Raw genomic sequence first — 16,952 nt, 5'->3', positions numbered from 1 at the left:
CCAGGGCCTGCGATCTAGCAACTTCCGTGAGTTGCCAGAAGAAAGCCTCGTCCACCTCATCCCCCTGGTCCGGTGATCTATAGCAGACTCCCACCACGACATCACCCTTGTTGCTCACACTTCTAAACTTAACCCAGAGACACTCGGGTTTTTCTGCAGTTTCATACCGGAGCTCTGAGCAGTCATACTGCTCTCATACATACAATGCAACTCCCCCACCTTTTCTGCTCTGCCTGTCCTTCCTGAACAGTTTGTATCCATCCATGACAGTACTCCAGTCATGTGAGTTATCCCACCAAGTCTCTGTTATTCCAATCACAGTCAGGCAGCGGCACAGACAGCTGCAGCGGCACAGGAGCTAGCAAACAGAGCTGTAAACAGGGGAGTTTGAGTGGGAGTTCTGTTGGAGGAGAAGGTATTTGTGTTTGTTTGGTTTTGTATTGGTAGTATCTGTATGTGTAGAGGCTTGTAGGGGCTTTGTGCTGGGAGAGAAGCTGAGCCCTGATTAGGGGGCGGGGCTTCACTGACTAGGGGTCCTATAAAGGTAGCAGCCAGTCAGGCAGCAGCACAGGAGCTAGCAAACAGAGCTGTAAACAGGGGAGTCTGAGTGGGAGTTTGACTTGTGGTGCTTGTGTGGGGTTTGGTTTTGCTGTGGGTGGTGGTGTTTTGGTGTGGTTTGTGTTTCCCAGATTAACAGGATTTAGGTGGGAAGGCTATGACAGATTCAGAGGTGGCAGTGGGAGTGACCCATGTAGCAGATGACACAATGAAGATGACTGGATGTGGAAGCTGTGGTATGTACATGATCCTGGAGGGGGCACCTGGTAAGAGTTTTCTCTGCATGAAATGCCGTCTGATAGAGCTGATGGAGGAAAAGATCAGAGGTTTGGAGATGCAGGTGGAAAGTCTGGTAGAGTTTAGGAAGGGGTTTGAGCAGATTATGGAGCAAAGACATGAGGTATCTGAAGGGAAAAGCTCAGACTTGCAGATGGAAGCAGGACTAGGGAATTCTGAGGGGAGACTGGGTGAGGAAAGTGGTCAGTGGAAGCATGTGACTAAAAGAACTAGGCAGAGGAAAAGACGGGCTAGTGAAGGAGAAATAGAGCTTCAGAATAGGTTTGCAGAGTTGGAAAATGAAGAAGGGGCTCAGCAGGTAGTCACTGAAGGTGACAGGGCAAGGAAGAAGAGAAGAGCGGTTAGTCCTATAGGAAAAGGGGAAGAGTTAATGGAGATTACACCAAATATGAGCCCCAGGAGGATACAGGATGGGTTAAAAAGGATTACAAGGGAGAATGGGAATGGAAAAAACTTGCAGTCAGAGGGAACAGGGGATAGACTGGAGAATAGCACCGTCACTAGGAAAAGGCAGGTCTATGTGATTGGGGACTCTTTACTGAGAAGAATAGATAGGCCTGTAACCAGAGCTGATCCAGAAAATAGGAGGGTGTGCTGTCTTCCAGGTGCTAAGATACGGGATGTAGACCTGAGGTTGAAAAGGATTCTAAAGGGAGCGGGAAAGAATCCCCTAATTATCCTTCATGTGGGAACAAATGATACGGCTAGATTCTCGCTGGAAAGTATTAAGGGAGACTATGCTAGGCTGGGGAGGACGCTTAAGGAAATTGAGGCTCAGGTGATCTTTAGTGGGATTCTGCCTGTTCCTAGAGAAGGGCAACAAAGGTGTGACAAGATTATGACTATCAATAGATGGCTTAGGCAGTGGTGCTATAAGGAGGGCTTTGGGATGTATGGCCATTGGGAGGCATTCATGGATAGAGGACAGTTCTCTCGGGATGGACTTCATCTGAGTAGGGAAGGAAATAGACTTCTAGGATGGAGGCTGGCACAACTGATTAAGAGAGCTTTAAACTAGGAATTTGGGGGAGATGGTTGGGAGATGTCCAGGTAATCTCCATGCCAGAATTTAGCGTAGAGTGGAAAGAAAATGAAGTAAGAGTGGATACAGCTGTAGGTAGGAGGAAGGGCAGTGTAGATACAAGTCTAATAGGTTATACTGGTAGTAAAATAACCGTGCCTAATAGGGCTCAGAATGTGAGTGAGGCCAAACAGCAAAAATTAAGATGTTTGTACACTAATGCAAGGAGCCTAGGTAACAAAATGGAGGAACTAGAGTTACTGGTACAGGAAGTGAAACCAGATATTCTAGGTATAACAGAGACCTGGTGGAATAGTCGTCATGACTGGGCTACAGGTATTGAAGGGTCTGTGCTGTTTAGGAAAGACCGAAATAAAGGTAAAGGTGGTGGAGTAGCACTGTATATCAATGATGAGATAGAATGTAAAGAAATAAGAAGCGATGAAATGGCTATGACTGAGTCTGTCTGGGCAACAATTAAATTGGGGAAGAAAACTATTAGAGCCTCCCCTGGGATGGTGCTTGGGGTGTGCTATAGACCGCCGGGATCTAATTTGGATATGGATAGAGCCCTTTTTAATGTTTTTAATAAAGTAAATACTAATGGAAACTGTGTGATCATGGGAGACTTTAACTTCCCAGATATAGACTGGAGGACGAGTGCTAGTAATAATAATAGGGCTCAGATTTTCCTAGATGCGATAGCTGATGGATTCCTTCAGCAAGTAGTTGCTGAACCGACTAGAGGGGATGCCATTTTAGATTTGGTCTTGGTGAGTAATGAGGACCTCATAGAGGAAATGGTTGTAGGGGATAATCTTGGCTCAAGTGATCATGAGCTAATTCAGTTCAAATTGAATGGAAGGATTAACAAAAATAAATCTGCAACTAGGGCTTTTGATTTCAAAAGGGCTGACTTTCAAAAATTAAGGAAATTAGTTAGGGAAGTGGATTGGACTGAAGAATTTATGGGTTTAAAGGTAGAGGAGGCCTGGGATTATTTTAAATTAAAGCTGCAGAAGCTATTGGAAGCCTGCATCCCAAGAAAGGGGAAAAAATTCATAGGCAGGAGTTGTAGACCAAGCTGGATGAGCAAGCATCTTAGAGAGGTAATTAAGAAAAAGCAGAAAGCATATAGGGAGTGGAAGAAGGGAGGGATCAGTAAGGAAAGCTACCTTATTGAGGTCAGAATATGTAGGGATAAAGTGAGACAGGCTAAAAGTCAAGTAGAGTTGGACCTTGCAAAGGGAATTAAAACCAATAGTAAAAGGTTCTATAGTCATATAAATAGGAAGAAAACAAAGAAAGAAGTGGGACCGCTAAAAACTGAGGATGGAGTGGAGGTCAAGGATAATCTAGGCATGGCCCAATATCTAAACAAATACTTTGCCTCAGTCTTTAATAAGACTAAAGAGGATCTTAGGGATAATGGTAGCATGATAAATGGGAATGAGGATATGGAGGTAGACATCACCATATCTGAGGTAGAAGCGAAACTCAAACAGCTTAATGGGACTAAATCGGGGGGCCCAGATAATCTTCATCCAAGAATATTAAAAGAATTGGCACAAGAAATTGCAAGTCCATTAGCAAGAATTTTTAATGAATCTGTAAACTCAGGGGTTGTACCGTATGATTGGAGAATTGCTAACATAGTTCCTATTTTTAAGAAAGGGAAAAAAAGTGATCCAAGTAATTATAGGCCTGTTAGTTTGACATCTGTAGTATGCAAGGTCTTGGAAAAAATTTTGAAGGAGAAGGTAGTTAAGGACATTGAAGTCAATGGTAAATGGGACAAAATACAACATGGTTTTACAAAAGGTAGATCGTGCCAAACCAACCTGATCTCCTTCTTTGAGAGAGTAACAGATTTTTTAGATAAAGGAAACGCAGTGGATCTAATTTACTTAGATTTTAGTAAGGCGTTTGATACTGTGCCACATGGGGAATTATTAGTTAAATTGGATAAGATGGGCATCAATAGGAAAATTGAAAGGTGGATAGGGAATTGGTTAAAGGGGAGACTACAACGGGTCCTACTGAAAGGTGAACTGTCAAGTTGGAGGGAGGTTACCAGTGGAGTTCCTCAAGGATCAGTTTTGGGACCAATCTTATTTAATCTTTTTATTACTGACCTGGGCACAAAAAGTGGGAGTGTGCTAATAAAGTTTGCAGATGATACAAAGCTGGGAGGTATTGCTAATTTAGAGAAGGACAGGGATACCCTACAGGAGGATCTGGATGACCTTGTAAACTGGAGTAATAGGAATAGGATGAAATTTAATAGTGAGAAGTGTAAGGTCATGCATTTAGGGATTAATAACAAGAATTTTAGTTATAAGCTAGGGACGCATCAACTAGAAGTAACGGAGGAGGAAAAGGACCTTGGAGTATTGGTTGATCATAGGATGACTATGAGCTGCCAATGTGATATGGCTGTGAAAAAAGCTAATGTCGTCTTGGGATGCATCAGGAGAGGTATTTCCAGTAGGGATAAGGAGGTTTTAGTACCGTTATATAAGGCACTGGTGAGACCTCACCTGGAATACTGTGTGCAGTTCTGGTCTCCCATGTTTAAGAAGGATGAATTCAAACTGGAACAGGTACAGAGAAGGGCTACTAGGATGATCCGAGGAATGGAAAACTTGTCTTATGAAAGGAGACTCAGGGAGCTTGGCTTGTTTAGCCTAACTAAAAGAAGGTTGAGGGGAGATATGATTGCTCTCTATAAATATATCAGAGGGATAAATACCAGAGAGGGAGAGGAATTATTTAAACTCAGTACCAATGTGGACACAAGAACAAATGGATATAAACTGGCCACTAGGAAATTTAGATTAGAAATTAGACGAAGGTTTCTAACCATCAGAGGAATGAAGTTTTGGAATAGCCTTCCGAGGGAAGTAGTGGGGGCAAAAGATCTATCTTGCTTTAAGATTAAACTCGATAAGTTTATGGAGGAGATGGTATGATGGGATAACATGGTTTTGGTAATTAAATATTCATGGTAAATAGGCCCAATGGCCTGTGATGGGTTTTTAGATGGGGTAAGATCCAAGTTACCCGGGAAAGAATTTTCTGTAGTATCTGGCTGATGAATCTTGCCCATATGCTCAGGGTTTAGCTGATCGCCATATTTGGGGTCGGGAAGGAATTTTCCTCCAGGGCAGATTGGAAGGCCCTGGAGGTTTTTCGCCTTCCTCTGTAGCATGGGGCACGGGTCACTTGCTGGAGGATTCTCTGCTCCTTGAGGTCTTCAAACTACAATTTGAGGACTTCAATAGCACAGATATAGGTGTGAGGTCTTTTTTAGGAGTGGTGGGTGAAATTCTGTGGCCTGCATTGTGCAGGAGGTCAGACTAGATGATCATAATGGTCCCTTCTGACCTAAATATCTATGAATCTACATTATAATTCCTTGACTGTGCCAGGACTTTCAGTTCTCCCTGCTTGTGTCCCAGGCTTCTTGCATTTGTGTATAGGCACTTGAGATAACTTGCTGATTGTCCCTCTTTCTCAGTATGAGACAGGAGCCCTTCCCTCTCGCATCCTCCTGCTCGTGCGTCCTCCCGGTATCCCACGTCCCCACTTACCTCAGGGCTTTGGTCTCCTTCCCCCGGTGAACCTAGTTTAAAGCCCACTTCACTAGGTTAGCCAGCCTGCTTGCGAAGATGCTCTTCCCTCTCTTAGTTAGGTGGAGCCCGTCTCTGCCTAGCACTCCTCCTTCTTGGAACACCATCCCATGGTCAAAGAATCCAAAGCCTTCTCTCTGACACCACCTGCGTAGCCATTCATTGACTTCCACGATTCGTTGGTCTCTACCTGGGCCTTTTCCTTCCACGGGGAGGATGGACGAGAAGACCACTTGCACCTCAAACTCCTTTATCCTTCTTCCCAGAGCCACGTAGTCTGCAGTGATCCATTCAAGGTCATTCTTGGCAGTATCATTGGTGCCCACGTGCAGAAGCAGAAAGGGGTAGCGATCCGAGGGCTTGATGAGTCTTGGCAGTCTCTCCGTCACATCGCGAATCTTAGCTCCTGGCAAGCAGCAGACTTCTCGGTTTTCCCGGTCGGGGCGGCAGATAGATGACTCAGTCCCCCTGAGGAGAGAGTCCGCGACCACCACCACCCTTCTCCTTCTCTTGGGAGTGGTGGTCGTGGAACCCCCAACCCTAGGACAGTGCATCTCATGCTTTCCAATCGGCGGAGTCTCCTTCTGTTCCCTTCCCTCAGATGTAGTCCACTCTCTGCATTAGTAGCTGTGGGGAGAACATGAAAAAGGTTGTTTACCTGCATCTGCGTTGCTGGTACATGGACGCTCCCCTTTCTTCTTCTGGAGGTCACATGCTGCCAAATTTCTTCACCGTCCGTCTGTCCCCGCTGCGCAACCTGCTCTGAATCTTCAGAATGTTGTGTCCTTAGAAGCATATCCTGACGTCTGTCCAGGAAATCTTCAGTTTCTCTTATGCAACGCAGGGTCAATACCTGTTGCTCCAGACCTTGAACCTTCTCTTCCAATATGGAGACCAGCTTGCACTTCGTACAGACAAAGTGGCTTCTGTCCTGTGGAAGAAAGACAAACATGGCACATCCAGTGTAGGTCACAACAGCTGAACGCTCACCATCCATATTACCTTCCTTCTACGAGTTTCCTCAGGAATTTTAGTAACTACTCAGAGAAGACAGCAAGATGTAAGCCTCAGTGGGCTCTCCCCAGGTGAACTCCCTCTGTTAGCCTCTCTCCTGTTCGCTGCTCAGCTGGTTCGCAGCTGACTGGCTTTTTATAACAGTCAGGCCCACTCAGGGCTCACCTGGAATATATCTTTCCTTGGACCAGCTTCTGTTGGAGAAGGAGACAAGCTGGGCCAGCCCTGAAGAAGAGCTCAGTGCAGCTTAAAAGCTTGTCTCTTTCCCCAGCAGAAGCTGATCCAATCAAAGCTATTCCCTCCCACGCCTTGTCTCTGCAGCAGTAATGTTCGCTAATCACTGAACTCGGTGAGCAGGTTGTAAACTGAACTTCCCTGATTGATGTTACCTGTGAAAAGGGCCAAAAGCCCAAACTATAGCTTGAGGGTCCCCAGATCTCAGCTCTGCCCTGGAGTGCCCGGCTAGATGGCGAGTTACAAAGCAAGCAGCCAGCATGCCTGCGCTGGAACAGGCAAACTCACGGGAACACTTTGCAGTTATGACTGAATGTCCCAGCGGGGGTGGAATTCCTAGGCATTCCTGGCTGCTCCATCCCTCAGAGCCCTGAAATCTCCCTTTGAAATGGGTAAGTGCAGGGGAGGGCACATACTGCTGCTGGGACACAGTAGACCAGAGTATGGATGCAGGAAGCAGCCTGCGTTCATGGCCATTGCAAGTGTGCACTGTGCTGCATGCCTGACCAGCCACTGCCCACAGGGATGGCAGGAGCCTGCCTGGTGACCGAGGCCAGCTGTTGAGCTTGCGGCTGATGGGATTTGAGCACCTTTGTGATACACTGAATGTATTGCTCGCACTACTTGCCTCTTTGGGTGACACTGGCTCTGTGAACTGGCACTGGACTAGATCAGAGCATAGGAGAACTCCTGCCTTCCTCAAAGGCTGCAGGAGGGTTCTTCACCCCACAGCAGGGGCTGGGAGTTTGACTCCCCCAGGCTAGGTTGTTCCATTCAGTCCCAGCTTGGGTGGATTGTGCTGTGGCTCTTGTCTGTAGAAAGGGATGAAATAGCACCAGGACCTGAGCAGTCCTGCACTTCGTGGAGTTTGAACTCCGCACCAAAGGTCATCGCTCCAGCCCCTCTACAGGCTGCATGTTTATATAATCACACATCTTTCCAGCTGCTGACCAGTCTCTGTCCATAAGTCCCTTCTGAGCCATTTCTCGCCCTGGAATCATAACCCAAAGCCAGGGAAACTGGGATGTTAGATGAGGTGGGATCTGAGTTACTATAGAAAATTCTTTCCTGGGTATCTGGCTGGTGAATGTTGCCCATATGCTCAGGGTTTAGCTGATAGCCATATTTGGTGTCGGGAAGGAATTTTCCTCCAGGGCAGATTGGAAGAGGCCCTGGAGGTTTTTCACCTTCCTCTGTAGCATGGGGCACGGGTCACTCGCTGGAGGATTCTCTGCTCCTTGAAATCTTTAAACCACAATTTGAGGACTTCGATAGCTCAGACATAGTTGAGAGGTTTATTTCAGGAGTGGGTGGGTGAGATTCTGTGGCCTGCATTGTGCGGGAGGTTGGACTGGATGATCATAATGGTCTCTTCTGACCTTAGTATCTATGAAACTGCTTCCCTTCAGGGCCTGCCTTAAAAGTTGAGACCCTTTCAGGTATGTCTACACTGCCATTAGACACCTCTGGCTTCCCCATGCCATAGAACAGGAGTGGGGAACCTATGGCCTGTGGGCCGGATCTGGCCCGTTGCTTAATTTCATCCAACCCGTGTATCCTATAGGCTGGGGAAGGCTGTGACTCCCCAAACAGCCAGGCGTGGGCCACACTCCACCCTGCCCAGGCCCTCTCCCCGCCTGTTCACTACCGTGCAGCGTGCAGCTCCTCCAGTCCCCCTGTGCTCCAGCCAGAGCTTGGAGGGCTGCCCGCCTGCCCTCCTGGCACTCTGGGTCTAGGCAGGCCTGTGTGCTGCCTGACTTCCAGGCGCTCCAGGCCTGGGCAGGGCTGGGGCCCACGCCATCTGCCCTCCCGGCACCCCTCTGGGGCTGGGAGGCTAGCGTGGGGCGGGGTTTGGGGCCGGTGGTCATGGGGTGGTGTGGGGGCCACAGGACTCTGGCAGGGAGGTGGAAGGGGCGTGGCTGGGGGCTTTAGATCAGACCCTTGCTTTTTACTATTATGTGACCCGCGACTGATTGTTTTCTGTGGGTCAGTGATCTGTGGTAGAAAAAAGGTTCCCTACCTCTGCCATAGAACATACGAACGGCCACATCGGGTCAGACCAACGGTCCATCTAGCCCAGTCTCCTGTCTTACGACAGCGGCCTGTGCCAGGTGCCCCAGAGGGAATGAACAGAACAGGCAATCATCAAGTAATCCATCCTCTGTCGCCCATTCCCAGCTTCTGGCAAACAGAGGCTAGGGACACCAGTTTCTCTGAAATGGCCTTATCATCCTTGAGTGCTCCTTTAGCATCTTGTTCGTCCAGGGGCCCCACTGGTTGTTTAGCAGGCTTCCTGCTTCTGATGTACTTAAAAAAATTTTGCTATTAGTTTTTGAGTCTTTGGCTAACTGTTCTTCACATTCTTTTTTGGCCTTCCTAATTATATTTTTACACTTTGCTTGCCAGCCTTTATGCTCCTTTCTATTTTCCTCACTAGGATTTAACTTCCACTTTTTAAAGGATGCCTTTTTGCCTCTCACTGCTTCTCTTACTTTGTTGTTTAGCCACGGTGGCTCTTTTTTTGATTCTCTTACTATGTTTTTTAATTTGGGGTATACATTTGAGTTGAGCCTCTGTTACAGTGTCTTTAAAAAGTTTCCATGAAGCTTGCCGGGATTTCACTTTTGGTGCTGTACCTTTTAATTTCTGTTTAACAAACTTCCTAATTTTCATGTAGTTCCCCTTTCTGAAATTAAATGCTACCATGCTCGGCTGCCGTGGTGTTTTCCCTGCCACAGGGATGTTAAATTCAGTTATATTATGGTCACTATTACCAAGCAGTCCAGCTATATTCATCTCTTGGACCAGATCCTGTCCTCCATTTTGGACTAAATGTAGAATTGCCTCTCCTCTTGTGGGTTCCAGGACTAGCTGCTCCAAGAAGCAGTCATTTAAGGTGTCAAGAAACTTTATCTCGGCATCCCGTCCTGAGGTGACTGTCAATATGGGGATAGTTGAAATCCCCCATTATTATTGAGTTTTTTTGTTTTTATAGCCTCTCTAATCTCCCTGAGCATTTCACAGTCACAATCACCATCCTGGTCAGGTGGTCAGTAATATGTCCCTACTGCTATTTTCTTATTATTCAAGTATGGATTGCTATCCATAGAGATTCTGTGGTACAATTTGGTTCATTTAAAATTTTTACTTTATTTGATTCGATGCTTTCTTTCACATATAGTGCCACTCCCCCACCAGCATGATCTGTTCTGTCCTTCCAATATATTTTGTACCCTGGTATTACTGTCTCACTGATTATCCTCATTCATCAGTATTGTAGGCAGAGATATTACCATCTCCCTATTCCTACCCCATGTTCCCATTTATACATCCAAACAAGCTGTGATATCTGCATCCCTATTATCTGGGAAAGTTTCCTTCTAAGGGTATGTCTACACTGCAGTTAGACACACTGGGCTGGCCTGTGCCAGCTGACTCCAGACTGCTGCGGGGCTGCAGGGTCCTAGACCCTGTGCTCCAACCCAGGTCCAGAAGTCTACACTGCAATTAAACAGCTCCTTAGCCCAAGCTGTGTGTGCCTGGGTCAGCTGTTTAAAACAAACAAAAGGAAGCATTTCTTCACACAACGCACAGTCAACCTGTGGAACTCTTTGCCAGAAGACGTTGTGAAGGCCAAAGCTATAACAGGGTTCTAAAAAGAGCTAGATAAATTCATGAAGGATAGGTCTATCAATGGTTACTAGCCAGGATGTGCAGGGGTAGTGTCCCTAGCCTCTGGTTACCAAAGACTGGGAATGGGCGATAGGGGTTGGATCACTTGATGATTACCTGTTCTGTTCATTCCATCTGGGGCACCTGGCATTGGCCACTGTTGGAAGACAGGATACTGGGCTAGATGGACCTTTGGTCTGACCCAGTATGGTTGTTCTTATGTTCTTGATGAGACCTTTATTGGACACTGTGTCCAGTTCTGGCCTCCATGCCTGAAAAAGGATGTTGGAAAAATTGTAGAGGGTTCAGAGCAGAGCTACAAGAATGATTCAAGGTCTGTAGAACCTGCCTTGCAGTGACAGCCTAAAGAAGCTCAATATATTTAGCTTATTGAAGAGAAGGGTAAGAGGTGACTTGATCACAGTCTGTACGTTCCTACCCGGTGAGAAGATTTCTGATTGCAGAGAGCTCTTTAATCTTATAGATTCATAGACATAAAGCCAGAGGGGTCCATTTTGCCCATCAGTTCTGACCTCCTCCATAATTCTGGCCACAGCTTCTGGGTTAACGAGAGCAGATCCTTTAGAAAGACGTCCAATTTTGATTTAAAGACTGCAAGTAATAGAATCCACTACGTTCCTTGGTAAGTTGTTCCCATGGTAAATTACTCTCAATATTAAAAATTGTTCCTTATTTCCAGTTTGAGTTTGTCTAACTGAAACTTCCAGCCATTGGATTTTTTTTCTACCTTTGCCCACTAAGGTGAAGAACCCTCTAGTATTGTATATTTTTTCCCCATAGAAGTAGTTAGACTCCACATCACACATGCAGTGCAGGGTTTGGATGGTGGCAGTAAATAAGGCAGGGGCTACAAACTGACTGAGGAATACTGAACAAGCTGCCTCCTTCACTGAGCACTGTCCGTCCTTTGTGCTGAATGAGGTGCAGTCCTGTGGAAACATAGTGCATGGTTATAGAATTAAGGAATGTACCATAATGCCTAGACACAAGGTGGCAGCACTAGGTTTGCACAGGCCACCAGAGATCTGCCATTTCCTACCTTTGCAGTGTGTGACTTTGCATATTTAACGTTTTAATATAGTTTTTTTTCATGCAATTAAAAAATAGAATAAAATAAAAATAAGTGTGGAACCAAATTTAGGGCTTGAACCTGCTCCACTGATGCCAAAGGCAAAGATCTTGGTGGCTTCAGCGGGAGCAGAAGTGTACACTGATTGAATGAAGACCTGCCCCTTTGCAGGGCATGGCCCACACCTTTCTTTCTCCTGCTGATCACTGTGCTTCCTATCCTCCCCAGCATCACTGCCACTGCAGCCAGCATTGGAGCGGCAGGCATCCCCCAGGCAGGCCTGGTGACCATGATGATTGTGCTGACATCGGTGGGGCTGCCAACTGAGGACATCACCCTCATCATTGCGGTGGACTGGTTTCTGTAAGTGCCCTGCACAATGGCGAGCTCTGCTCCAGCTGCAGAGCCAGGTCCTTCCTGCTATGTGCGGGAGTTTGCTGTGCTCAGTGCCTGGTCCAAACAGCACAGTGAAGGCTCTAGGACCACCTTGTATCACTAGGCTTGCAGCCTACTCCTTTACATGTGGGGTCCAGCCAGGGCTCCTCAGCACATATCCCAGAGACTCCAGGCACAAGTGACCATGTTCAGAGCAGCTGGGTCACTGAGCAGAGTAGGCTCCATTTGCTCTAACTGGCCAAGTCCTAAAGACTTTTCCTAGACCTTCAGGGCCAGCTTGTCCCCAAAAGGTGCAGGCCTGCATTGGGGCAGTACTGCACGCAGGGAGCTTGGGAAGGGATTGTGTCTCAAGGAGGCACAGGGCTCCCTGGGGGCAGGAGTGTGGCATCGGCGCCAGAATAGGGAGGGCCAGGGGGCCATGATCCTCCCACTTTTTGAAAGTGGACAGATTAGCCCTGCCCCCACCTCCAACCCTGCTCCTCTTCTTCCCCCTAGAGCCCCACCCTCTGACCAGGCTGCCAGCTGGAGCCCGGCTGAGGAGCCTGGGCAGCGGGGGGTGCCATGCCACTGACACTCCACCTGATTGGGGTGGGGGGGACCAAGAGAAGCCCCCAGCCCATGTCCCTGCTCCTAGGCCCCCAGCCCAGGGCAGGTGGAGGCTCCTCATTGCTGCCTGGCCACACGGCTCTTACAATGGCTGGCTGCGGCTCTGAGGCCCTAGCCCCTGGCCGGAGCCAGGTCAGAGTAATAGCCATGCAGGCAACTGTGGGGAGCCACAAACCCTCCACCTGCACCGGGGGTTGCTCTCGGCCCCCTCACACCGGGCAGTTGGAGGGTCTACGGCTCCCAGCCCGCTCCGGGTTCCAGCATGGCCGGGGGCGGGGCAATGGAAGGAGCGGGGTTCCTGCCCCCCCACTTTTGGGACGGTTCCACCGGGGCTGGAGTGTGGCCCTGGCAGACAGCAGCAATATTTGTGTATTCTGCGTTCATTGTGATGCAGACTGAAGCGGGTCACGCTAACTATGGGCATTAAAAATTAACACAGGAATAGACTGAAAGAGCAGCTCCCAAGTCTAGGATTGCGTTGGTAAGAAGAAAATTGACCAGGGCTGCAGGCAAATGGCTACGGGTGAGTGCCAGAACGTGCACCCCTGCAACACAGAGCAGGGGACGGAGGCTGGCGAAGGGTCTCAGGCCTGGAGTTGGCTGAGGAAGGCGAAGGAAAATAGGGAGCTGATGAAATGATGTTGGCTGTTGTGTTTAAATGATTACACCGTATAAGGGATCAGCTGCCTCCTGAGCACCCCCTCATGGCCAGAGGTCATGCTGCAGCAGCCTGCTTCTGTTCCTTTCCTTGGGTCCTTTCATAACTCACTCAGTTAACTGGTGCTGAAGCGTTTTCTGCTCGCTGCTTCACAGGGTCGGGTTAGAGCAAGGCAGGGCGTAGGCTGGTGCCAGGGTGACTGTAGCAGGCCCTCAGAGCTGTGTTTGCACAGTTCGGGGGTCATCCCCCAGCAAAGCTCCACCCACTCCTACGTGCACAGGCCCAGCACCCTCCCTGTCCCCTCTGAACCCCTGCCCTCACACAACGCTTGGCCCACTCACGTCATGCAAGTGCTTAAACATTCCAAAACTGAGGCAATTCATGCACGAACCCCTCTGCTGGGAACCAGTTCCAGCTGCCACACATGCAAGTTACCTGACAAACCACAAAGGCAAGGAAATGAAAAGTTAAAGCACCTAGCAGTACATGCCCTCTACTCCACCCACAGACACACACCTTTTCATTACCGTACGCCACGTGGCGCAGCCTTAACCCAGAGGGATTCCATCCTCCTACCCCCACATTTTGCAACATATGTAACATATAGTGTCATCTCTATAGCGAGGTGTAGTCAAGTCAGAACATGACACAGGCTCGATCCACCCTCTGGGCCCCTGCTTGTCAAGAATCAGTTTTCATCCCTTTCATTCCTGAACTGGTACTGTAATAGGCGTGCATCCTACATAACGTGGGGGCACCTAGCCCACCCCAATCGTAGAGTACACACCAGGATCAGCAGGGACAATCTGATTGTCACCAACACAGAGGCCAAGAAGGGGGTTTGTGTGGGGTCATAAGAATTACAAGTAAGCAGAGCAAGTTCAAGGATAAATGACTTCTGCCTAGATGTGCCTCCCACAGTCAACCGAACTGGAAGAATAGGAGCACAAGGTGAAACGGTGAAGAAACAGGTCCTATTGGCAACAGTGCTCGTGGGGTAGGTGGCTGCCATCCCTGAGGGCAGCATTAAGGTTCTGGGGTAGATGTGACAGTCCCATCCGTGCCAGTGGGTGTAGAGGGAGTGTACCAGTCAGTGGCTTCACTCCTCACTCCATGGTTTTGTGTCAGGTGTGTTTTGTGTGTGGCCACTTTAATTATTTCACAATTACCTTTTTGTGTGTGTATAAATAAGTAGAACGATGACATAACAGCTACTGGCAAAGAAACCAGAGCAATTTGGTGGGAAATGATTTTCAATCATATTATGTCAAACTCTTGGTGGGGGCAGTTTGGTTGGTTGGTTTTGTTCAGGCTCATTTTAAAGCACAGTTCTGCTCAGAGACAGCTTGGTGGGGTGGGGGGTGTCCTTGTTTGTCTTTCAGTGAGTCCGATCCAAAGCCAGCTGCCAGCTCTGAGCCCTGTGGGACAGGCTCTGTTCCACCATCACCAGTAGAAAAGGTTCTGCAGGCCAAATTACCCCTCCAGGAGAGCTGTGGGGCCCCGGTGCTTGGAGCAGGACTGCACAAGTGTGAAGTGATGGGAAGTTCTGTCAATGCCAGGCTGCAGTTCACTCTATCTCAGCCCAGCTGGCTCTGCCAGATGAAAACCAGTCACAAGTTTTTTGAGACCCTTAAAGGCAGCAGAACTGAGAGCGATGCACAGAGCCTGATTTCCCTCTCACACCAGTTGTAAACTGAGAGCAATCCCTTTGAAACCGGTGGAGCTGTACTGGTCCTGTTGACATTCCAGGGAAGTGTCGGGCGGAAGTGAGAGGCGGGGGTAGATCAGTTGAATAAGAAGGACTCTTTTTAAAATCACTTCTCTGAGTCAAACCGAACTTCAGGTGTCCCAAGTTGGGGGGGCCATTCCGTAGCTGCCTAGATCTGCCTTAGGAAGATTTTCAGCACAAATTTCATTTTGACCCTTTGTCTAAAGCACCAGGCACTAGAGCTGCTTGAAAAATGGGGAACATTTCCCTGAAAATGTTTGTGGAAAATGTGTCCCTTTTTCTGTTGAAATTCTGACAGTTTTCAGCTAGCTCTGGTACCAAAAAGTGATGACATTTCCCTGAAAGACTCATCCTGTTTTTCATGGTCACTCTTCTCTGCTGCTTTCCAGGGACCGTCTGAGAACCACCACCAATGTGCTGGGGGACTCCCTGGGAGCTGGGATTGTGGAGCACCTGTCTCGGCATGAGCTGGACGCACAGGACAGCGAGCTCGGGAAGTCTGTGATTGAGGAGAATGCGAAGCCCTACCACCTGATCTACCAGGCGAACACCCACAAGCACCGCAGCAGTGAGACAATCATGTGACGCCAGGGAGCAGGGTTCAGATTGAGCCTTTAAAAAGGTCAAGACTTTCAGTGGCGGGGGATGGAGAAAGAGCCAAGCAGAAGCAAACTCTCCTCCCCCTACACACATTTCCCCATGCAGCCTCCCAGCCCTGCCTCTTTTAAACCTAAGCTACAGAGAAAACAAAGATTTAACCCTTTCTTTACCTAGACAGTTAGATGTTCATTGTGACCCTCATATAAGAGAAGCAGGACTGAGAGGTCCTGCCTTTGTGGTCCACTTCCCCACCCTGGACTAGACTAGGAGTGGGAGGATGATAGTGTTTAGATTAGTAACTGTTCCTCCTCTGCACTTTGAGGCAGAAAACTGGAGCAGCCTCTGTCTCCCACTTCTAGACATTGTCTGAGGCACCAGGTGTTTCATTAGCATCTTTCTTCAAATTTTTATTTGCCTTTCTTTGTATGCTTGGCATATGAAGGGTTAAGGACCAAGACAATAGGCAGCAACTGGCTCCTAGAATTAGTTGGTATTTTGCAGTAACCAACTAGGATTTGGTTGCTTCCATGGTACTTACCTGTCACTATATAGCAGCATTTTTCTTGTGAAGTCCTGGCTTTCTAGTTTCTATTGTGATCCAGGAATCAGACCTGAGTATGTTACATTCAAAGGTAGAGTTGGCCTAGCACAGGGGTGGCCAATCTGGGGCTCCGGAGCCACATGTGGCTCTTCAGAAGTTACTAGGCGGCTCCTTGTCTAGGCCCCGACTCCGGGGCTGGACCTACAGGCGCCAACTTTCCAGTGTGCTGGGGGGTCCTCAATGCTCAACCCCTGGCTCCGCCACAGCCCCTGCCCCCACTCCACCCCTTCCCACCCCACCCCTCCCCTCAGCCTGCCGTGCCCTCGCTCCTCCCCCCTCCCCCTGCAGAGCCTCCTGCATGCCACGGAACAGCTGATAAGGAGGCGCTGGGAGCGGGGAGTGGAGCTAATGGTGGCTTTTTGGAAATGTACATTGGTAAATTCTGGCTCATTCTCAGGCTCAGGTTGGCCACCCCTGGCCTAGCAGCTCCCCTGGTTCTCAGCTAAAGCATTACCCAACCAATAACTGAAGCTAGACTAGTGATTTGATTGTCACTGTGGCTGCATAGAAGCATTGTCACAAAATTCTTAATGTCCTCCTGCAGAGATGCAGAGCCAAACAGCAGGTCAGGCTCCACAGGTCTGAGGATCACCACTGGGAACCCGGTTTACATTAGCAAGGGGCACACAAGGAATCAGGGGGGAGCTGCCAGAAGAACTCCCCGACTTCTCAAGTGGCAATTATATTTATATCAGAATAGCAGCAGTGACATCATAGCAACCCAGGGTTCCTGAGGGCCTATCTCATGCAGTATCCTGACAACCTTGTTACAGGCAGCTCTTGGGGCTGCATGGCTTTCAAGGGGCTGGGAATCTGTGGACAATAAGGACATTCTGACTTTTCT

The 16,952-nt window shown here is 48.4% G+C and overlaps 1 protein-coding gene across 2 annotated transcripts in view; it reads left to right on the top strand.

Moving 5' to 3' along the window:
* The window catches only part of LOC140903081 (excitatory amino acid transporter 1-like), a 130,107-nt gene that overhangs the window by 103,618 nt on the left and 9,537 nt on the right, over positions 1-16,952 (top strand). For both annotated transcript variants that reach the window (XM_073323803.1, XM_073323802.1), the window contains exons 9-10: positions 11,747-11,881; positions 15,297-15,475. In XM_073323803.1, the coding sequence (XP_073179904.1) occupies positions 11,747-11,881; positions 15,297-15,475 (314 nt within the window). The remainder of the gene's footprint in view (positions 1-11,746; positions 11,882-15,296; positions 15,476-16,952) is intronic.

Source organism: Lepidochelys kempii, chromosome 25 (genome assembly GCF_965140265.1).
Source record: "Lepidochelys kempii isolate rLepKem1 chromosome 25, rLepKem1.hap2, whole genome shotgun sequence".
Classification (NCBI taxonomy): domain Eukaryota; kingdom Metazoa; phylum Chordata; order Testudines; family Cheloniidae; genus Lepidochelys; species Lepidochelys kempii.
Note: the sequence above shows the minus strand (reverse complement) of the source record. Positions and strands in the feature narration are given on the sequence as shown.